General features: G+C 37.7%; 1 protein-coding gene across 2 annotated transcripts in view; it reads left to right on the plus strand.

Moving 5' to 3' along the window:
• LOC122792322 (nuclear receptor coactivator 7-like) overlaps positions 1 to 23,844 on the plus strand; it is a 1,388,015-nt gene that overhangs the window by 766,344 nt on the left and 597,827 nt on the right. For both annotated transcript variants that reach the window (XM_044060116.1, XM_044060117.1), the window contains one exon: positions 21,242 to 21,355. In XM_044060116.1, the coding sequence (XP_043916051.1) occupies positions 21,242 to 21,355 (114 nt within the window). The remainder of the gene's footprint in view (positions 1 to 21,241; positions 21,356 to 23,844) is intronic.

Consider the following 23,844-nt stretch of genomic DNA (forward strand, 5'->3'; position numbering starts at 1 on the left):
CACCCAACCTTAGTTTCTAGTGCCTCTGTCGAGTAGAGTCACTGGAGTGATCCCAGGGTGAATTTTCTATTTCCCGTCCACTTATCAAGATTTCTCTTGAAGAGGGCCAGTGAGGTGCTCTGACATGTATGGGAAGTCTATTCCATAGCATGGTCAGTCTCTGGGTTATGAACCTGTCCCTCCAACACTTTTTGCTGATTGTGGTAATGAGGTTGAGGTCTCTGGTGCATGTGGTGCAGAGGGACTGGGATTTCTTTAGATGTAGTATTTCTAACAGAGCTGAGTCAGACATGGCTTTGTAAGTCAAGCAGAGATCGCCTCTAAGTAGGTGGTATGAGACAGTGAATAGTTGGAGTTTTTTTTGAGTCTGTCTGTATAGGACAAGTAAGAATGCAAACCAATAAACAAAAAGCTGTAATGACAGAACGGCAAACCGAACTACTAAAACTGGAGTTTAATGATGTGAAGCGCTTTTCGTTTGCCTTCTTAGGCAAACTTCTTCAGACAATGATACATTGTAAAGCATAGTCCTCATTAAATAACACACAACAATTAAGAACTGCTGTTAGCAATTAAAAACTGTTACTAGCAATTAAAGCTCAAGCTAACCTTTTCTGGGGTCTACATTTAAAGTCAAATAGACCCAACATCGAAGACTCAGACAAAATTATAAATACAACTATAAATATCATACCATAATTAAATACACAGAATGAAAAACATGTATATACAAAATGTTAACCTATATTCTTAAATATATAAAAAAGTAAAAAATCGACAACGACTAACAAACTAGGATTTTGTAAAATAACAAAATAACAAAATAAATGTATAATGTAAATGCTGCTACCTTCAGCAAAAATTATGAACAAAAATTATGAACAATATTAACATTTTAACCCAGAAATATTAAAAATGTTAAAAGATCAATCATCTTTTCAGGCTCAACAATTTAAGAACACTTGAAATGGAACAATAATCATTTAAACCAGGGAAATGGTATGCGTTAAGCCTTATCTGCCAGAATAACTCGTGCTCTTCTAATCTAAACTAATGTTAATATTGTTCATAATTTTTGTGCTTCACATCATTAAACTCCAGTTTTAGTAGTTCGGTTTGCCGTTCTGTCATTACAGCTTTTTGTGTATATAGGACAAGTGTTTAAGGCCTAGGATCCTCTTTGTGAGGTACTTTTGCGGCCTCTCCAGTTGTTACAGGTGTCTAGTGAGGTACATGCCAAATGGGGCATTGTACTCGATGACTGGCCTAATGAGGGAAGTGTAGAGGGAGACAATGACCTCTTTCTTCCTGGATGCAAAACCCTTAGTAATGAGATGTGCCACATAGAAGGACAATGTGGTGGTCAAAAGAGAGGTTGCTGTCAGCCTGTGTTCCAAGATCTCTTACAAAGCCTTCTGTGTTCAGTGGACCACCATCAATGTGGTAATTCATGGGAAATGGGTTTTTCCCAGAGGGGATGAGGACACATTTTTTTGGCAATGAGCTTAAGGCCATGGTTCTGACACCAATCGTTGGTCAGTGAGGCCTTTCTGTAGGATGTCAACATCACTTGGGGAGTTAATAATGGCTCCCAACTTCCAATTGTCTACAAACTTTGTCAGCCAGAGTCCTTTCATAATGGCCTGGACTTCTGAGAAGTAGATACCAAACAGGAGAAGACCCAGGACCGATTCCTGTGGGACTCCACTCGTGACTGGTCATCAGTCTGACTTTCACACTGTGGGTTCTATCTGTGAGCCAGTTTGCAACCCACCTAGTGATACAGGGGTTGATGCCTAGTTTAATGAGTTTTTCTATGATTCCTGAGTGGGGAATGGTATCAAAGGCCTTGGCCAGATCAAGGTAGGCTGTATGAACCACCTTGCCTTCATCCAGAGCTCTGGTGACTGACTCAAAGAAGTTGACTAAGTTGAGCAGGCATGATCTATCCTTCACAAAACCAAACTGTGTGGGATCCTGAGTTTGGACATTCCCTATATCCTTGTTTATTAGGTCCATGAAGATGCGTTCAATAGCTTTGCATATCAGACTTGTCAGGCTAATGGGGCGATAGTTCCCAGGGTCTGTAGTCGCTCCTCCTTTGTGGAGAGGGATGACTGTGGTGGTAGGAACAAAGCCTGACGGGAGGCTGTGACTGAGCAGGGCACACAGGTGAGGTGCCAGTTCACTCTGTAGTTCATGTAGAACACAGCCAGGGATATTGTCAGGTCCCATGGAAGCTGTATTCTTGGCTTTGGACAGTGCTGTTTTAACCTGTGCAACAGTAATACTGGGTGTCTGGCAATCTACTGGTATTATGATTGGTCCTTTGGGGGGGAGAAAGTTGGCACTGAATCTGTCGGACAGTATATTGGCAATATCTGCTGGCTCAGTATAGGAGGCACTATTGTGCAGTAGTTCAGAGCAAATCTGGGTATTGCCATGGAGATTCTTTACATAACTATAGAAGGCCTTGTGGTTGTCTTTACTATCTGCTGCAATTCTGTTTTCATACCTAGCTTTAGAGGATTTGATGAGGGATCACAACGTTTTATTGAGGCTGATAAGGGAGTTTTTCCAGTCTTTTGACTTCACCTTATTCAGCATCAGTTTCCTCCTTCTGTTGTAGAGTTTGTTTATGCCAGGGGGCCACCAGATTGGTTTCCTTTTTTTGGAGGAGAACGTCTTGGTTCTACTGGGTATGGCGAGATCCATGCATTTGTGTATGCGTTCGTACAGTGCATTGGTATATGATTCAGAGGTCATACAATTATTCTCCATTTGCATGGGTGCCATGAAATTAGCCACCTCTGTTTTTAGGAGCCCAAAGTTAGCTTTAGGGAAGTTTTTCATGGTGGTTACCTTTGCAGGGGGTGGGAGGTGGGAGGGATGTGGATTTCCAAGGTGATTAGTTTGTGGTCAGTCTAAACCAGGGAGGAGTTGACTAATGGTGTAGAGCAATGGCCGCCCATGTTAGTAATGACCAGGTCAAGGATGTTGCAACCTTTAGTGGGGGTAAGAACGAGCTGGTCCAAGGCATTAGAATTAATGAATTCCAGGAAATGTTGGGCAAGTGTATTGGTACATGAGTAGTTTTCCCAGTTAATGGAGGGGTAGTTGAAGTTGCCCAGTATGAGAATGTTAGTTTGGACCCTAATATTCTCCAGGGTGCTTATGAACATGGAGTGTGAGTCTTGGGTCATGGTTGTTGACTTATAACAGGCTACAACCTGAATCACTGATTTACCCAAGGTTAGCTGCACCTGACGTATCTCTGATGAATTATGTTGGGCTACCAGTCTGGAGGAGTGTGCAGCCATTATGAATATGGAAACACCACCACCTTTGGAGCTGCAGTCCATGTGCTGAGGCCGAAAGATGTACAATGAGTTATAGCCTGGTAGTGCAGGGGTGCTTTCTGCTGCCTTGAACCAGGTCTCTGTTACAGCAGAAATGTCGATGTTCTCCATTTTAAGGAGTGCTTTGAGCGAGTGCATTTTGAGAGTTAGACTTCTAGCGTTGAGCAGTCTGACCCTCAGATTGCATTTGTTTGTAGCTGTTATGGTGGTAATTTGGTCTTTGGAACACCACCTAAAAAGGCACTATAGGGGTGGCAAGAGCCTTGGCCAGTATCCGGCAGCCCAAGGGTGACAGATGCAGGCCATCTCTGGCAAAGCATCGAGGTCTGTCAATCATGTCATCCCAGGCAGACAGATACTGGATCCCCTTAGAATGACACCAGAAACTTAGCCAATTGTTGAAATCAATCATTTTCTGCTTGTACTGTGGTATCATTCTGGGTGATGGTAGGATGCTACTCAGGTCTATGTTCATACCTGCATGGGCTACATAATCTGAAAGCTCCTCCATGTCTCTTTTCATGTAGTCCAGGGAGGTATGTCTCAGGTCATTCACACCCACATGTACAATGACAGAGTCATATCTGTACCTGTTATTGAGGGCCTGAGTGTGTGCATTATGTGGCAGATCCTGGCACCTGACAGGCAACTGACTGTTACTTTTTCCTTATTCAACCTAGTGAGAGGGACATTAGTTTACCTCACTATTGAGTCACCTATGACTAGTGTGCTGGGCATGCTGTTTTTCCTTAGGGGCTTTGGTTGAGTGGCACACTGTTTAGGAGAGTTATGTGTCTCGTGATTAGTGTTGTGTTGTGGTCGAGTGCATGTCTGCCTTGGAAGTCTGTACTGTTTGGGTAGATTTTTATTGACAGCCTCCACGAAGGTGGGTGTGTGGTTTGTGTTTTTATGTGAAGGCAGTGCTGGTGTGTGTTCTGGAGGGCTATGTGTTCCATGTGGTGTGGTGCAAGTGTTAACCTTCTCCTCTTGACCAGCTAGGGTCATACCCACCTGGGCTACATAATCCGAGAGCTCCTCCATGTCTCTTTTCATGTAGTTCAGGGAGGTAAATCTCAGGTCATTCACACCCACATGTACAATGACAGAGTGATATTTGTACCTGTTGTTTAGTGACCTCAGTGCATGCGTTATGTGTCGGATCCTGGCGAGTGGGACATCATTGTGCCTCACTATCGACTCACCTATAACTAGTGTGTTGGGCATGCTGTTTTGCCTTAGGGGCTTTGGTTGAGTGGCAAACTGTTTAGGAGATTTATGTGTCTCGTGATTAGTGTTGTGTTATGGTGGTCGAGTGTGTTTCTGCCTTGGAGGGCTCTGCTGTTTGGGTATATTTTTATTGAGAGCCTCTGTGAAGAAGGGTATGTGGTTTGTGTTTTTATGTGAAGGCAGTGCTGGTGTGTGTTCTGGAGTGCTATGTGTTCCATGTGCTGTGTTGCAAGTGTTGACCTTCTCCTCTTGACCAGCTATTCTGGTCTTGGCTGGAGAGTGCGTGGCTTCCAGTTTGGATATATGACTGCATCTCTCGCAAGTCTGAGTGTTGGGAAGTAAGAGAAGAGGGTTGCCGGTGTACATGAGGCAGTTGCTACATTGCCTCAGGATGCCCAAGTTCACTAGGTTAATAGGAGAAAGCACAGGGAACTGACCTTTAAACATGCCTGGAGGGGTGGGTGTTAATAATAAGTACTAGAGCTGTTTCCTTGTAGAATGTTTAGTTCTGATAGCACTTTTGTGTGGTACAATAATTGCTACAAGAAGTCTGGTATGGTAAAGTGCTAGTCTGATAAGCTATTGAAAGTGCAGGAGAGGAGAGAACTAGCAGATCTAAGGGGAAAATTGAAGAGCAGAGTTTGGCACCTCTCAGAAGCTTACAAACAGTCCTGGATACAGCAAATCTGTATCTGGACTAGACTAGTTATAGGAAAGATGGGCAATAAGCACAAATAAGGGCTTTTAAACCAGAAAGTTGAAAGAGATGGAAAAAACTGAAGTCACATTTTTGAGGAATATAAAGAACTAAGGAAATATAAAGAAGTGTTAAGACAATTATTAAAGGAAAATGAGTTAACAGAAAATGTGATGACAAAGAAAGCATTTTTGGGTTACTGGGAGGGAATACCAGATGACAAGGATAGGCATAACTATGACAATATCAAAAAAGCAGTAACCAAAAACTGAAGAAAGTGGGCACTATAAATTATAAAAAGCCTTGAGGAAAAAACAAAAAGAAGATAACTGCCCAAATGGGGGAAAGAGGCGGCTGCATGCCCAATGTGTTAATAAAGGATAAATTAAAGAAGAACTCCTCCACTATAGGCAAGACTGAGCTATGCACCAAGCAGGAGAGGAACATATTATGTGTAACACAAAATAAAAAAGTGAAGGTTACGAGGAAGAGGAAAAGGATAGTATAAGACATGTGACTGTTAGGGTTAATTAAAGAAGGTACAGATCAGCATGACATAAACAGTGACACAAATAAGGCAGCTGAGGTGCAAGAGGGCAGAAGGGGGCAGCTCATTAAAGGCAGAATAATTAAAGGAAGCAAACGGATTAAATATTCAAAGGAGGGGGAAATAAAAGAAGTCTGTTTCAGTAATGACTTCCAAAACTAGATTTTTTGGTGTCTAGCAACTGCAAAAGTATAAACGTATAGGAAAATAAGATAAAATGGAAATTGTTTGTAACCCTCAACTTGGGTTGAGCCTGGTATTTAATTAGCTGCTAAGTAAATACATAATACTGAAAGAAAGCCAGCCACTGGGGGAAAAACAGATCCAGATTGCATGTATATGTAGTTGGTTATGATGGAATAAAGATGTGTCTGTTTAAAAAAAAATAATGGGAAGAAAATACTCAGTCTTAGCTAGTAGGACATTTTTGGCTTTAGCCATCCTTGCAACTGGTGAGAGAAGATGAGAGAGACTATGACATTGCTTTACTTGTGTTTGTACTGTGGAAGTAATGTTCTTTGTGTGTATATTGAAGTTATTTAAGGGATACAATGTTATCCCGTACTATTCTTGTTGCTTAACATTTGGAATAATATTCCCTTTTAAATCTGGTAAGATTAATGGAGATAGTGGTGCCGGTTTCCTTGCTGTGATGAATAGTATGATGTTTGTTTTGATACTACTGGAACACCTTTTTCAACATGATGATGGATTCCTTCCAGATGGTCTAAATGAAGCTGAATGCCAGGCAGCAGCATTTCTAAGTATGCCCTATTCCCCGATTTTCTGTTTCATATTTTTATTATTTTTTTCCACCTCCTTTGCCTCATATCCCAATAACCATTCTTGGTAGTGTGCTTTCAGATTGCTGTTTTTCTCCTGAGTTATTTTACCTTAGCTAGTGCCTTCATTAATTCATGATTAATTCCTCAACTGGGTCCTGTTTTAGAGATACCATTTTTGCTAGATGTAAGATAATTTGTGCCAAAGAAGCTAGACAACTTGAACTGGTCACTTCAGTGATTTCTTGGTTTTATTCATCTTCATAAGGCAGGCTGTTGTATCATTTTTTCATCTTAACAGCAGGCCCCAAAGTAACAGCATCTGGACACACATCCCTATAGACAAAAAGTCCAAGGCAATGACCAAGAAAAAGGAATAATCATTTGGCTACTTTCAGTCTTAGGTTCCATGCATTTCAGTTCTAGACTTTTTGGGAGAGGATTATCTGGATGATCTGTCCTGTTTTCCTAACTTAGATGAAGAAGTGTGTGCCCTCTGCCTGGTAGTGTTCCATGGTAATTCAATTACTTTTGCAACTGAGGATACATTAGGCAGAGCTGTGAGGAATATTACCTGCTTACAAAGGCTGCCTCAGTGATGTATTCTCTGTTCAAAAGACTTACATCAGCATATGATGGATGCCCTTTCCAGAGAGGAGTATTCAGTGATGTCTTCAAGAAATCATAGAGCACTTTCAGTGAAAAGGGTAAGACCCTGTCTACAGTGAAAGGCATGCATGCCCTCTCCTTCCACTTATAAGCCTGTCCTGGCCTTTGTTAGAAAGAAAGTTTATAAATCTCAGAGATGACCTTCCAGGATTCACTGCAACCTCTGGGACCACTATTTAAGTCCAACCAAAGAGCCTTAGCTCAGCTGGCTAGAAACAGTCCTGACTATACCCAGGAGTCACCCAGATAAGTAAACAGACCTTTTCAAGCAATAGAAAGCATTTCTTAAACTAAACCACAAAATTCCCCTAAGCCCCCCACTCGAGTTGAATGTGGCCCTGTCTGCCATACTTCATACACCTATTTGATCTGTACCTCTAATTTTCTACTTTCAACATTCATGTTTCCTCCATTTTAGCTTTCTGTGGCTTGATGAATTGCAAAAGTTAGGCTAATTATTGGCTGGAAAAAAGTGATTTTTTAAAGATATTCTTCATAGCAGGCCCCCTATGGAGAACCCATATCCATACTAGGACCTTTACTTCTTTATTGAAATGCTGTTTCTTCCATCCTTTATACTGTCTAGTTCTGTAGCTTGAGATCATAGTATTCAAGGGAGCTACCACCTCTGCTCACCATTCTCAGAGTGGCTGGCCCTCATGTGTAAAGAACTTTATAATGTATTCTACAAGAACCATATCTCTTTTCAGACACCCCTCCTACTTCCATGTGGACATTGTGCCTCATGTTTACCTTGACCAGTTTATCCGTCTTCCATTATTTTTCTCAAACAGTCAAAAGGATGTGACAGCATGTGTTCCATTTCCCTGGATATCCTCTATCAGCTGCCATTTTACTTTCACAGGGCATAGGAATTTAGGAAATAATACATAGCTGGCATCCTTTTGTTTTTGTAAGGCGTGTGCTCTTTTACTGACTATACACTGTCCAAGTGGTTAGTACTGTATATTTTCTGTTACCAGAAGACAAACTACCATTGATTAATGAAGTCATAAGAAAATCCTTCAGGAAAGTCAGCTTCTACTGCTTGATTTAAAATGTACACATTTTAGAATTTTGCACAGCAGTAACTTGGTTGTTGGTGCTAACTTCACTTAACAATATATCCTGGACCTCCACTTCAGGATACAGGTTCTTTTGGGAGGGCAGCCTTTCAGGGTATTTAGTCTGAAGCTCTTCCTTTTGATTTTCAAGTTCCTTCTAACCCTTTTTTTATTAATTCTTGGGGTTCCTTCAAATTGTAAAGCTAACTTCAGAGGTTGCCGTTAAGATAAGAAGACATAACGTATGTCAGCTGAACAATATTAGCTTATTTTAATAAGGATCTCTGCGGTGGGTATATTATACCTGACTAACAAGCTTGTTTGTATCGATCAGTTCCAGATGACACTTTCCAGCTGCTAAACCAATAAGTTTATATTTATAGCCTTGCAGCTTTGGACATTTTCTTGCAGACAGAATCTAGTCTGAATGGGAGTCAAGGACCAGCAATTGTTGGTGGGCATGTACTGTTAAGCCAAAAGCAGAGATATCATCCGTGACCAAAAAGCTGTATCTCTCTCTCTCTCTCTCTCTCTAAACATGACAACTGAGATTTTTAAAAGACAAATGTGAAAGTACCAAAAATATTATATCAATTGAGACAGTCTGTTAGATGTTATGAACATAAGGCTGAAATTAATTCTGTTGTAAATATGCTGAAAGATAAAGAATAGAGTAAAAAGTTTGCTTGAATATATGTATAGAGTTTAGCAATGTAAAATGTGCATTCATACTGTATGTATAACAGACAGGCTTCTCTTCACAGCATCAAAAAGAAAAAGCCTAACAAAGCAATATTGGAAAGCAAGGATTAAATGATTTTCTCATGTTTGCAGAACAAATATCTATTAACAGACATCCTTTTTTATAAACTCAGCAATACGTGATGTTTTTCAGAAGGAACAGAACAGATGTTTCCTTTCATATTTCTGTTATTCTGATTGCGTGCATTTGTGCATTTTCACATCAGCAGAACTGCTGACAGGACAATAGAAAAGTCTAAAAACAGACATTATGTGACTTCCCACAGAAGGCCAAAAAAAATACCAAAAGGAAATAACAATCTATGTGTGTGACTAGCACTCTATATAACAACTGTTGTAATTCAGTTATGTGAGAAAGGGACAGAGAGAGGTATTTTGAAGAAGTCATCATTCATATCTGTAATGAAGGAAAACTTTGTAAATATATGCTACAATCTAACAGAAAGAGTACGTGTTGTTTGTTATTAAATAAGTTATCTGTAACTGTGCTTATAGCTGCAAATTTCTTTATCAGTGTGCAATTTGAAAGGCTTGGTGCTTTAAACAGACTACAGATGGAGTCATGCAAAGCTCTGTGTCTCTGATTCAGCAGTAAACTGACTGTATGTCTTAAGAAGAGCACGCAAATTAAAATAAAATTTTCAATGGTGACCCTAATGAACGTTCCTAGCCTGTATCCAAAAACAGGGGGAGTGAATGGGTATTGCCTTGTATAAGGTCACACCTGTAAAAGCACAGTAACTAATGTTTATGTGAAGTACTTCAGATTTCTACAGTTGTCTACAGTTTGCAGCAATAATACAGTTCATTAGACATCTAAATCCAGTTTAACTGCATTGCAGAAAGGTGAGCAGTTCCATAAATTCTCCAGAAAAGGTACAATACAAAGTTGTAAGACTGAAACTACCAGTTTTGCTAGACCAACTTCACAAGTGACTACAGAGACTTTTCAACCATCTACAGTAAAGCAGCTTGGCCATCTGCCTCTCTGTTGACTGGTAAGAAAAAATGTTCTGGGTTTCATACAGTATGAATGCCATAGAGGTAATAATAATAATAATAATAATAATAATAATAATAATAATAATAATAATAATAATAACAGAATGAAATGTATATACTGCATATTAGCAAATGTAAAACCTTATTAGGGCAAGTTAATAGTAAGGCATTATGCAAACTGATTGCAATATTTGACTGGTATCTGAAACAAAATCATGTGTGGTATAAAAACATGTTTATTGTGTGTACAATGTTGTAAAAATACAGTGCATGCCACTATTCAAAGGTTAGACTGTACAGACAGAAATTTTAATGGTAAAGAACCAAGAAAAGTTAATATGCTCACATTATATTCAGATGTTAGACAGTTATGTTCTGTTACCAGATGTAAAAGGTTTATTTCAGAGTTGCAACAACAGTCAAATAAGTTAGTGATAGAACCTCTAGTACATTTTGTTACAAAAGAATGTAATAAATGTCTAAACCGACACAATGAGTTCAGGAAGCTTAGACAAGTTATACATACATATTTTCAAAAGTGCTTAGGTCAGATTCAGCAGAACAGGCTCCTGAGACATATCAGGCAGACTATGAGGAAACTTTCAACAGCAGTTGCAGGATAAAGGAAATAAATTAGCTGAACTGACAGAGACTGAGGACTTCCTGCATACACAGCTAATCTGTGCAAAATAAATATATTTTATAATATGTTTATGTTTTGAAAATGGTTAAGCATACATGCTAGGATCTGATGTCTGGACAAATCATTCTCAAATGTTTACTTTCATTCTGTTAAAGCAAGACATTTATCAGTAGTACAGTAAAATAGACCATATAACTGATATTCTAATAGCATAGTCAAAAGGTACACAACAGTTTTAGTGTATACAAATCAAATGAAAATAGTTAATAAGAGTAAAGATTTAAAGTCACAAGACTGGTCACTATTTTAATATGTTTTTGACAAAACAATGTTGGTATAAAAAAGCATGAATGTTTTTAATTGCTGAGTATGTAGTTTAAAATAACATGACATATGCCTTTTGTACCAATTCCACTAGATACTTCTAAAGAGACATAAGAATTTTCCAGGATTTTGCTTGATGTTAATGTTACTACATTTGTAAGGTTAGACTAAATGTACTTTACAGTCTTTATATGTACAAATGCAGAAAAATTCAGTACAAATGATAGTCTTTTTATGTACAAATGCAGAAAAATCAGTACAATTGATAGTCTTTGTATGTACAAATGCAGAAGAAGTCAGTACAAATGAATTTAATGTCTAGCAATGAGTATATGTAGAGAAAAAAATGGGTCCAGGGTACCTACTAGATTGAAATGCATGAATAGCAAACAGTCTGTATAAATACATACTGTACAATATACATTGTAATAAGTTCAAAAGTAATATTATCACTGGTTTTAAGTTGGAGTCTTATTATTGGCTTTTGGACCACCATTTTATCTGTATCAGTATTGGTTATCCCAGTTAAAAATATATATATTAAAATATTGTATTCATACAGCTAATGGACTAATATGTAAATAGCATTCTTTAGTGTATAAATCATGTTTTTTTTTAATCCTCAAGTATTAAATATACTGAAATAATTACATTCAAATAGCTAAGTCCAGTTCAGCACTTTATGTTCACTTTAATGTCAACCAGGATGTTAATGGGCAGCTCAGAGACATGACCACAATGTTATGGTTAAAATGACATTGAAACTGTATATTTTCAGTAGTGTATAAATGCTTGCAGTAGCACATAGTTCTTGTCTCTTATAGTTAATTCAACAGTTGCAGAGAGTTAGTGGAACAGTTCTAAGTCATAAATTAAATTCTGTAATTGCAAAAGAATAAATGAATCAAGTTAAATTAAAGCAGACACAGCTCATTATTGATGAAATATTTTCACAAAATGGTCTGTAAAAGAAAAATTTGCTAAATACATTCAGTTTTGGTAGTAATACTTAATAGCATTGTATTAACTATGTAAAATTGCATTTTGACTTGTATCAAAAGAAGACTAAAGGTTTTGTTTCTTAATATGTTTTCTATATAATGTGATCAAAAATACATATCAGTATAAAGTGTTTTGAGTATGTTTAAAAAAGAGGGAATTGTTGGATATTATGAATATAAGGCTGACATTAATTCTGTTGTAAATATACTGAAAGATAAAGCATAGATTAAAAAGTTTGCTTGAATATATGTATAGAGTTTAGCAATGTAAAATGTGCATTCATACTGTATGTATAACAGACAGGCTTCTCTTCACAGCATCAAAAAGAAAAAGCCTAACAAAGCAATATTGGAAAGCAAGGATTACATGATTTTCTCATGTTTGCAGAACAAATATCTATTAACAGACATCCTTTTTTATAAACTCAGCAATACGTGATGTTTTTCAGAAGGAACAGAACAGATGTTTCCTTTCATATTTCTGTTATTCTGATTGTGTGCATTTGTGCATTTTCACATCAGCAGAACTGCTGACAGGACAATAGAAAAGTCTAAAAAACAGACATTATGTGACTTCCCACAGAAGGCCAAAAAAAATACCAAGAGGAAATAACAATCTATGTGTGTGACTAGCACTCTATATAACAACTGTTGTAATTCAGTATGTGAGAAAGGGACAGAGATAGGTATTTTGAAGAAGTCATCATTCATATCTGTAATGAAGGAAAACTTTGTAAATATATGCTACAATCTAACAGAAAGAGTGTGTGTTGTTTGTTATTAAATAAGTTATCTGTAACTGTGCTTATAGCTGCAAAATATATTTCTTTATCAGTGTGCAATTTGAAAGGCTTGGTGCTTTAAACAGACTACAGATGGAGTCATGCAAAGCTCTGTGTCTCTGATTCAGCAGTAAACTGACTGTATGTCTTAAGAAGACTTTGGATCCAGCACAGCATTGCAGCAGAGCACGCAAATTAAAATACATTTTTGGGAATTGTTAGATATTATGAATATAAGGCTGAAATTAATTCTGTTATAAATACGCTGAAAGATAAAGCATAGAGTAAAAAGTTTGCTTGAATATATGTATAGAGTTTAGCAATGTAAAATGTGCATTCATACTGTATGTATAACAGACAGGCTTCTCTTCACAGCATCAAAAAGAAAAAGCCTAACAAAGCAATATTGGAAAGCAAGGATTACATGATTTTCTCATGTTTGCAGAACAAATATCTATTAACAGACATCCTTTTTTATAAACTCAGCAATATGTGATGTTTTTCAGAAGGAACAGAACAGATGTTTCCTTTCATATTTCTGTTATTCTGATTGTGTGGATTTGTGCATTTTCACATCAGCAGACAGAACTGCTGACAAGACAATAGAAAAGTCTAAAAACAGACATTATTTGACTTCCCACAGAAGGCCAAAAAATTACCAAGAGGAAATAACAATCTATAGGTGTGACTAGCACTCTATATAACAACTGCTCTAATTCAGTTATGTGAGAAAGGGACAGAGAGAGGTATTTTGAAGAAGTCATCATTCATATCTGTAATGAAGGAAAACTTTGTAAATATATGCTACAATCTAACAGAAAAGTACGTGTTGTTTGTTATTAAATAAGTTATCTGTAACTGTGCTTATAGCTGCAAAATATATTTCTTTATCAGTGTGCAATTTGAAAGGCTTGGTGCTTTAAACAGACTACAGATGGAGTCATGCAAAGCTCTGTGTCTCTGATTCAGCAGTAAACTGACTGTATGTCTTAAGAAGACTTTGGATCCAGCACAGCATAGGAGCAGAGCACGCAAATTAAAATAAATTTTTCACAGCCCACTTAACTATTATCTGGTATGGTGGGTAACACTTGTTATTTCAGTATCCTGTTGTTTAAGCCGATGGATACATAATACATATTTAAGACATTTTGCATTGTATTTTCTGATTTCAGTTCCTTTTGCCTTTAATTATCAAAAGGTTTGCTTACATATGATTGGTAGGTATGAAATATGAAATTAGAATTCATTTAGCAAGTGATATGTTTACACCATTCTTCAAAAACACAAGTATCAACACTGAGATGTCACTGAATACAACCACACCTCTGAACTGTCCAGATTTTCACAGAGTGTCCAGATTTTTGCCTCATATTTTTGGTCTGTTCCTCATAAAATGTGTGGTTTTCTGGAAAATTATTGAGGTTTGAAGTCACTAAATAATAGTAAATAATGGAAGACATTTGAGTTTCAGACTTCATATCCTTCAAAGAATATATAAAAATTCAAAACCTGTTATTCTAGCAACTTTCTAAGTTTATAGGAGCAATTTTTAAAACGTGTCCCTATTTTTGTGCCTTGGTCTTCACATTATTTCTGGCTTTGTCCAGGTTTCTTGTGCTTACAGGTTGAGAGGTATGACAAAATCCTAACTGGTTCAGTCCCAGGGTCTGTAACCTGTGATGTTGATCTGCTGATGACTAGGGAGTTACCATACATAGTCATCTTAATGTTGTAAATAAAAAGATACTTTCCGCAAGTATGAACTTCTGTCCCTTGACTCCTTCCCATTTACATTTATAACTTAAGTGGCTGTCTGTAAGAGTACATACATACATATACATTTTGCATTAATATCCTTCTGGCCTGCCAGTATACCAAAACAGTTATTCCCATAATAAGTGTCCAGCTGTTCTTAAAAATGTCTAAACTAATGCTTGCTTTAATGTAATTTGGTAGTCTATTCCATGTGTCATCTGCTGTCTCAGAGAACCCATTACTACACTTCTCGTTCTTATAGAATCTTCTATATAGGTTGCCTGATTCTACTGCTTTTTGATAACCCCAAACATTCCTAGAGATAATTTTCTCTAAATGCTCTATATATCTGAATAATGTCTTCGCTTAAATATCAATATGAGACACTGCACAGGTTCAGATATTTTAGTCTTTCATAAATAACTTAAATTTTTACATCCATGGATGCCCTTGATATATTTTTTGCTGTACTCTTTGTAGTTTACTCATGCTTGTTTTCTTATAAGTTTTCCATATTATTATTCCATACTCAAGTTTGGGTCTAATGTAATTAACAAACAATGACTTCATCATTTCTGATTTCCTAGACTTTATAAATCTTTTTACACAACCTATAGTTCTATAACTATCGTTAACCAATTGGTTGATATGATTAGAAAAACTCAAATCTGTATCAACTCATATACCCAGGTCCTTAAATGAATCTACAGTTTCAATCACTGTGTGCTGTATTAAATATTCACCTTTCAATTTATGTCTCCCAAATGTCATATGCTTAGTTTTTGATGTGTTTATCAGCATATTTTGAGTATTACACCTTATCTCTCCTTTCCAGAATTCCTTTGTCTGATATATTCTTAAGTCACATGATTAGATCTCCCACCTGAGCAGCCAAGTGCTCCAGATTGTACGGAATGCCCCGTGTTCGATCAGAAATGAACCCAATGTTCTGCTGTTCTGCACTAAACAGCTTTGGCTCCACTACACGGCTTTTGATTCGTTCATATACCACAATTACTGCCAGTAGGCACCATGGTATACAAACCAATCAAGTAGCTGCTCCGCTGTTCCACATTGAACAGAGCTGGCTGTTATACACAGTTTTTGACTATTTCGTATACTGTAATTACAGCCAATCACCATTGCGGTATACAAACTAATCAAGTAACTGTTCCTGAGGATGGGAGCCAATGAGGGCACCCAAATACATGACCAATCTCGTACCAATAATGGTTTTCACACCAGTGAAATGACTTCATAAATGTCTTTGGATGCAGGAAGATTACCATGGACTAACAAGTGTTTAAGGAAGGAAGGAAGGAAGAAAGATTTGTGCTGTGGGTAGTTATTTATACTGGTCATAGAGGAAGCAAGGAAGGATTTAATAAATCTGGTCTGAGTGCAACTGAAGGAAAAGATAGCATCAAACAGGAGTCTGTAGTGCTTCAGATAATCGGAGATTAGCAGACCTCCAACCAAAAGGTTGAGATTTGTTTTTGCTAGATGGTGTCACTGCTGATTGTACTTCCTTACCTTGTATTGGATTATTTGTTCCTGAAATTTGTTGTGAACTGAGCTGCAGCTGCTTTCCTGTACTGGGCAGAGGTAAGTGACTTCAAATGTAGGTTGTAATTTCTCTCTTTCCTGTTCTGATTATTTCTGGCTTTGTCCCTGATTTGTCACATTATTTAAAATGTATCCCTATTTTTTTGGCCTCTGCCCTCAAATTCTATTAGGCTTTGTCCAGATTTATTGTGCTAATAGGTTGAGCAGTAAGTTAATAGTAATTTAGTTGTCTGACTCTGTTGTGTTCGGATTATTTCTGGATTTGTCCCTGATTTGTTGCATTCCGCAGCCAGATTTTTGCAATTTAGTTGTCTGACTCTGTTGTGTTCGGATTATTTCTGGATTTGTCCCTGATTTGTTGCATTCAGCAGCCAGATTTTTGCAGTGTCTGTAGTTTTGGTTTGTTGCTCATAAACTTTCTGGTTTTCTTGCAAATCATGCTCTGAGGATTAGTCACTAGATAATGACAGATATTTGAGGTTCAGACTTCATGTCCTTCAGAAAATGCATGCACAAAAATCCTTTTGTAGCAGCTTTCCAAGTTTATAAGAGCAATATGTAAATGTATCCCTATTTTGGGGCCTTTGTCCCCAAAGTATATCAGGCTTTGTGCAGATTTCTTCTCCTAACAGACTGAGAGGTAGGGCATTTATATTTTGCTTGTCAGGCCCTGCTATTATGGGCATCTATTGTAAAACCAGTAGAAGAGCCCATGCATTTTTTGTCTTGTCAGGTATTCGCACCACATGGATGTAATAATACATTAACACATTATCTTCCTGATGGTTCTTTGGCTACTATTTTCTTTTCTTTAGAAAATATTTCTATATTTGTTGCAGTGTATAGGCATGCTAGCTATTTGTATGAAAGGTGTTTCATAAAAAGTTGTTAAAGGTATCCAGTTTTGTTTTGCAATATAACTTCATTTACATGTAAGTTTAGTGTGTGTTCATAATGCCAAGACTTAGAACTCCTCGAGGAAAACTGTCATGTGAGCACTTGTGCTCCCAAAGTATGTTTTGTATTGTTTGTGTTCTCTCACCCAGCAGTGCAATACAGTCGCTTACATGTTGGAAAAGGGCAGTTAGTATTTTTTTATTTTATTTTAAGTGCTACCATGATTTTAGCTAACTTAATGTAGTAGTCATGCTGTGTTTGCTGTCATTTGTCCTTTGTAAGTAATATTTATGAAAATTTTCATTCCTTTTTTTTCTGAAAAAAAAAAGAGGTGGTAGAAAATAAGGTGGACACTGAGGGATCAGAGAGGGACTGGGAATTTGGGCTAATCTGTTCAGTGGTTCCCAGGACTGCAAGCCTGGTAACTACTTATAAACCTAGAAGACGCCACCAAATTTGTAATGTCCACATGCTTTTGCTTGGCAGTTGATGCACAAGTTAAGACTGTGAGCTAAGACTTCTTGTAGTACACTTGGGTTGACATTTCACGTCAACTCATAATGTTTCCTTTATTTGTATATATTGCCTATTCCCTGCTGTTGTCTCTAGTGTCCTCTACCCCCTCAACTCTTAATGGATAATGATTGCAGATAAGGTGATGAATTATAACCTTGTTTATTTATTTATTTATTTATTTTATTTATTTTACATTTGTTGACCGGGATGGTCCGACTGGATACATGTCCATTTTCAGCGGAGGCCCGGGGAGAAAAGCTTACATTCTCTAGTTCTGTAAATGTCTCAAGTGTACAGGTATATAGGCCATTTAGAGATAACTACCTCTGGGAATGTTTGGGGTTATCAAAAAGTAGTAGAGAGTAGACAACCTATGTAGAAGATTCCATAGGAATGAGAAGTGTACTAACTGGTTCTCTGACAGAGTAGCTGATGCATGGAACAGATTGCCAAATTACATTAAAGCAAGTACTAGTTTAGATATTTTTAAGAACAGCCTGGACACTTATTATTATAACAAGTGTTTTGGTATATTGGCAGGCTAGAAGAGCAATAATGCCAGTGCTTGAAATATTTGTATATATGTATGTATGTACATATGTGTCTCTGTCCCTGATTATTTCTGGATTATTCCTGATTTGTTGAGCTGTGCACTAGACAAGAATTAAAATTATAACCTTGTTTCAGAATGTGTTTATTAATTTGCCTTCTCTATTCCATTAATGTCTCAAGTTTCATTAATACTTTGTGTCTCTGACTGCACCCAATTATTTCTAGATTTGTCCCTGATTTGTTGAGAGCTATTTTGGTGTCTTTTGGACAAAATGTCATGCGTGTCATTTAATAATGACAAAGTTGTAGGCTTCTACTTCAGAAAATGTTTATTAATTCACATTCTCTTATTTTCTCAATGCCTCAGGTTAATAGTAGTAATATCTTGTCTTCTTTATTAAATCTGGATCTGCCCCTCATTGTGCTCTGGGTTATCCTTACTCACAGTGGCATTATTTTCCAGTAGTGTTTCCACAACTGGAAACTAAACAAATTCATGCTAGTATCATTGCAGCCTTTGCGTATTTTCTTTATAATGTATCTTTTGCAGTTGAAGTGTGCTATTTGAATTTTAAAGTAGGATGTTAGGATTTCTTGTTCTACAAATGTTCGTTGTTGGGATATGGTATGTCTGCCTTTATGCTTTGTTTGTTTTTTTGTGGGTAAAGATGTGAAATTCTGCATTCGTTTGTCATGACTGTTCCAAGACATGATATCTTAAATGTCACATTTTTGTAAAAGTACTGAGGGCCATATTTTTTATTAACTTTTCAAGGCGCTTTCCCATTCATGTCAAGCAGAGCACCTTGCTGGCCCTCTTCAAGAGAAATCTTGACGAGTGGATGGGTGACAGAAATTTCACTCCAGGGATCATTCCAGTTGCCCTCCTGGATAGGGGCACTGTGGACTAACATCAGGTGGCACAGTACCTGGCAATTTTGGGGGGTAGACTTGTAAAGGCTCCAGGGCCATTAGCCTAGTACATACCTATGAAGCTATGAACCTTTGCCAGGTACAGAGCAGTGTGTAGGACAGGGCTGCACCACATCTGAAGTGGTGACGGTGAAATGCTGCTAGTATTGTCATGTTGTATGTAGTTTATATATTCATTGCTACTGCTCAGGCACATTTCATGCTACGGTTTGTTGAAGTGTTTTGCAAGTACATTTGTTAAGCTGGGTTTGTTTATCCTTAACATGGATTTTGAGATGTAATCAAGGGTGCTTTGACCATATGAAATGTCATTTTGCAATGAAAATCACTCTCCCTTTTGCAACACTGGTTAGATGGGCAAGTGAGCAGCTGATGATTGCAAGTGTCATTGTGGAAGCAAGGGAGTGACTAATCTGATTATGCAGGCTTTATAGTGAGCAAAAGGAGCAGAGATGAGGAAGAGAACTTGATGCAAAGACATGAAATTTCCAGTGATGTGGGTAGGTTGTGGGCTTATTGCCCCATATTTTTGATTTTCTAGAAATGGTTCTACTTTTTCTTTCTGCAGTATAGCCCCATTTCTTTGTCTTTGTTCAGTAACACGACTGTTTTACAAACCTGCAAGGTACAGACTGCCCAGATTATGATGAGGGTAGGGATATGGATATATATAGAACTCCAAAGAAGAGGAGGAGATACACAATTTTTCAGCCAAGTCAGGCAAGTGCCTTTGACTGGCTTTCTGTGAGTAGGCGTGGAGTGAAATATGCTTTCTGAAGACCTGTAACACAGACTTCACAATCCATCATGGGGGCTGACATGACATGCCAACCGTGAGAAACACAGACAGAATTGCAAGCATGCAACTGGAAGGACTATGGCAGACTTCTTTGGACCTCAGAGTTAAGTGAGTGCAGAGGTTGCCAAAGCAGAGGTTAGGTTTGTGTCTCTCCTTGCTATACACAACTTATCATTAGCTCCAGCAGAACACATCCTGAAATTTATGAAGAAATGTAGAGAGGATGAAGATGTTTCAGGAAAATGACATGTGGAGCAACAAAGGCAGCCTGTATTGCACGGGATGTTCTGGGGCCTCATTACCAGAACAAAGCTGCAGCCACCTGCCAGAAACAACCATTATGTGTGTATATGGACCAAAGCACAAACATGGATTATGACAAACTGTTGGTGATCCTTGTTGGTTACCTTGATGAAAAGGCAGACAAAAATGTAATACGGTTCCTTCATATGCCAGAATATGTCTCAGGAACTGAACAAACATTGTTTGATGCTTTAATGTCCACTGTGTCAAAATTTAACATTCCAATTTCCAACATTGTGGGCTTTTCTTTAGGCAATGCTGCCTCAATGATTGGAAAGCACAATTCTGTGCTGTCTTGTTTAAAGGAGGTGAAACCCACAATTATAGACATAGGGTGTCTGTGCCACCTGACAGATCTATGTAGTAAGGCTGGTATAAAAGCACTTATATAATAATTTATATCAGGTGTGCACTATCATTTCAGTTCTAGTACACAAAGACAGCAAAAACTGCAAAAATTTGCATTGTTCGCAGACACTGACCCCCTCAGGGTTATTAGACATGCAACTACTAGATGACTGAGTTGTAGGAAGGTAATTAACAGAACCCCAGACATGTGTCCAGCTCTAAATTCATTTAAATCCATCACCCAGCAACTTCATCTCATGCATCTTTGTTTCTGGGTTATAATTTTAATGGAATGTGATGTATTATTATGTCCTGTCTCTTCATAAAATATTTTCATTTGCTTTTTTTCAAAAATGTCCTTCTCATGCTGGGACTCCGTGGTTATCTCCCCCTTATTTGTTGTATGTTTATTATTCAGTGTCTTTGTCTATATCAATAACTTTCTGTCATGAGTACATTTAGAAAGAGAAGGAAACTGTTTCATACATAAGAGATTACAACCAGATACTCCATAATATTCATACAGCTTTCTTTGCTCCCTGTTTTGGCCCCTCTGAGCTTCTCAAACTGGAATTAAAACATTTTTTAACATATTACCATGAGTTGCATTCCACTACACAAGGTACTATATCATCTTTTCAAAAGCATGCATTTATCTTTTTTCATATTTAAGGTTGCATTTACAGAAAACTGTAATTTTATCATTTCAGCATTTGTTCATTCCTCATCCGGATGGGCTACCAAGTGAAACATGCTCAGCACCCTCCAGCCCTCTAAGCAGCCCCTTGTCTCCTTCTGAAGAGGCTGAATATGATAAATTACTGGTAAGTATCATGGCTAACCTCTTGTGAGAATAACAGTGACAGGATATGGAATATGTAAACAGACATTTTATTTTACACCCAACGTGTAGAGTATAGAAAAGCAAAACTACAACTTGTTTTTGTTTTGTCAGAATGTACTGCAAAGTGACGCTAGTAGTTTTGTGTTTGATTTGATAAATGGCTGCCACCTAGAGGCTGTAAATCATATGATACTATAGCATTTACTTAAACATCTGCATCCGAAAGCTAAGCTTGAAAGCGCTGCCTTTGTTCAGACTCCAGGTTACACTATTTATCTGTGTCATGCTGGTAATCTGTAAGGTACATTTAAATGCCATTGTTTAACAGACATTGTTTTATTAATGGTTCTGTAGTTGGGATAAGTGACGTAACCTAATCACTCTTACGCCTTTGTGATGTAGCAGATGAGACAAATGCAGGAAAGAAAGGCAAACAATTATTAACTGATGTTTTTTCTGTATGTGAAGTGTTTATTGTTGGCTTACAGGAAAAGAAAATTTTTAGTAAGAAAAAACTTGACTTTTGGGTGGAGTCCTCCTTTAAAAGAGAACTGCACTCAAAAACTGAAATAAAATGTTTTTCAGCAAATCTTAAACTTTTTGCATTGTTAATGCTTCTGTATCAAAGTAAATAGTTACTATTATCTTCTAATTTGTTAGACCCCAAAATGATCTGAAGGGGGCTGCAATGGCAAGCATGATTTTGTTTTACAGCCAATGCCTTAGCCTTCGTGATGTCATTTTATAGAGACAGAATGAATTTCCTATGACGAGGGGATCATTTACTGTAGTTTACTTTGGTGTATAGTACTGCCGTGACTTCGTACTTTTCACTGTCAGCATCAATATGCATTTTTAATTATTTTGCTTCCTGTAATTTTCATTAGTGGCCATCCCTGTTACAGCATTTTAAGGAATGTTTGAATGACAGGCTTGGAAATATAGATGATTTATTTATTTTATTTTATTTTATTTTATTTATTTATTTATTTATTTATTTATTTATATTTGTTGACCGGGAGTGTCCGACTGGATGTAGGTCCATTTTCAGCAGAGGCCCGGGGAGAAAAGCTCCACAGTAAAATAAACAGACAGTAGTTACATTGGATTACATAGTGATTAACAATTTAACATAGCAATTACTTACAACATATTTACAGATGAAGAACATAGTACATCAGTAGACAACTAGAATCTTTATCTGTGAAGTACATAACAGACATTAACAAATGTTACAATGAGAAGATCCTGCTGTATAATAAGTACTAGGCTTATGAGCATCTGAGCTTGCTATAATCAAAGTAGTTAGTGGAGTGGAAAGAAAGGTAGTGGTTGGATGGGGTGGATGATATTAGAGTGGGAGTTGCAAGGGCATAGCCAGCATGTTTTTAGGTGCGCTTTTAGTAAAGTTTCGAAGTGGGTGCATGACGGCATGGAGGTAATTGTGGGTGGGAGGGAGTTCCATAATTTGGCTATGGTGCAAGAGAATAGTGCTTCACCAGCAGAGTTATTGACTTTAGTGATCTGCAAGTGATTTTTGTTGCTGGATCTTAGTGGTCTGGTGGTGCGATAGGGTTGGAGTAGATTCTGGAGGGATGGGACATTTAGTGGATGGTTTACTAGTTTGTGGGCAAGTGAGAGTTGATACCACTGAAGGAGGTGAGGGAGTTCAAGCCAGCCCAGTTCAGCAAGTGAGAGACAGTGGTGACTACGGTAGGATGCCCCTGTGGCGAATTTGGCGATTTTGTTGTAGCAGGTCTCTAGCTTGTTTAGATCACATTGCCTTAGGTTGGTATATATTGGAGAGGCATAAAGTAGGGTGGAGACAAGGTGGGAATTTGCTATTGAAATCTTTGCTGCTTTGGTGAAAAATTGCTTATTTCTGTATAACGCTCCTAGTTTTTTGTGGACTTTTTTTATGGTCATGGATATGTGAATGTCAAATTTTAGTTTATTGTCTATTTCCACTCCTAGCAATTTGGTGTGTTCAGTTGGGTATATAGTGGTGTTGTCTTTTGCTGTGATGTTAAAGTGAGAGTTGTTTTGAGTATGTTTGGTGGGTTGGAAGATGAGTAGTTTAGTTTTGTTTGGGCTGAGTATTAATTGGGCATCGGATAACCATGTTTCAACAGAAGAAAATGCTTCCTGTGTGACTTTTTGCAGTTTTGGTAGGGACTGGGCTGAGCAGATGATGGTCGAATCATCTGCGTATTGTATGAGTGTTCCATGTTTGGTGGCAGAGGCTAGATTATTGGTGTAAACAGAGAAGAGTAGGTGTCCAAGGATGGATCCTTGGGGAACTCCTATGGAGACAGGTAGTTGGGGAGATATGTTATTCTGCCATAGAACGGATTGTTGGTGGTCAGACAGGTAACTCTGAAACCAGTTAATGACTGATTGTGAGAAAGATAGGTTATTGAGGACAGAGATAAGTTGTTTGTGTGAGACCATGTCAAATGCTTTAGATAG

This window comes from Protopterus annectens, chromosome 1.part2, assembly GCF_019279795.1.
Source record: "Protopterus annectens isolate FY-2018-M chromosome 1.part2, PAN1.0, whole genome shotgun sequence".
In the NCBI taxonomy this organism is placed as follows: domain Eukaryota; kingdom Metazoa; phylum Chordata; order Ceratodontiformes; family Protopteridae; genus Protopterus; species Protopterus annectens.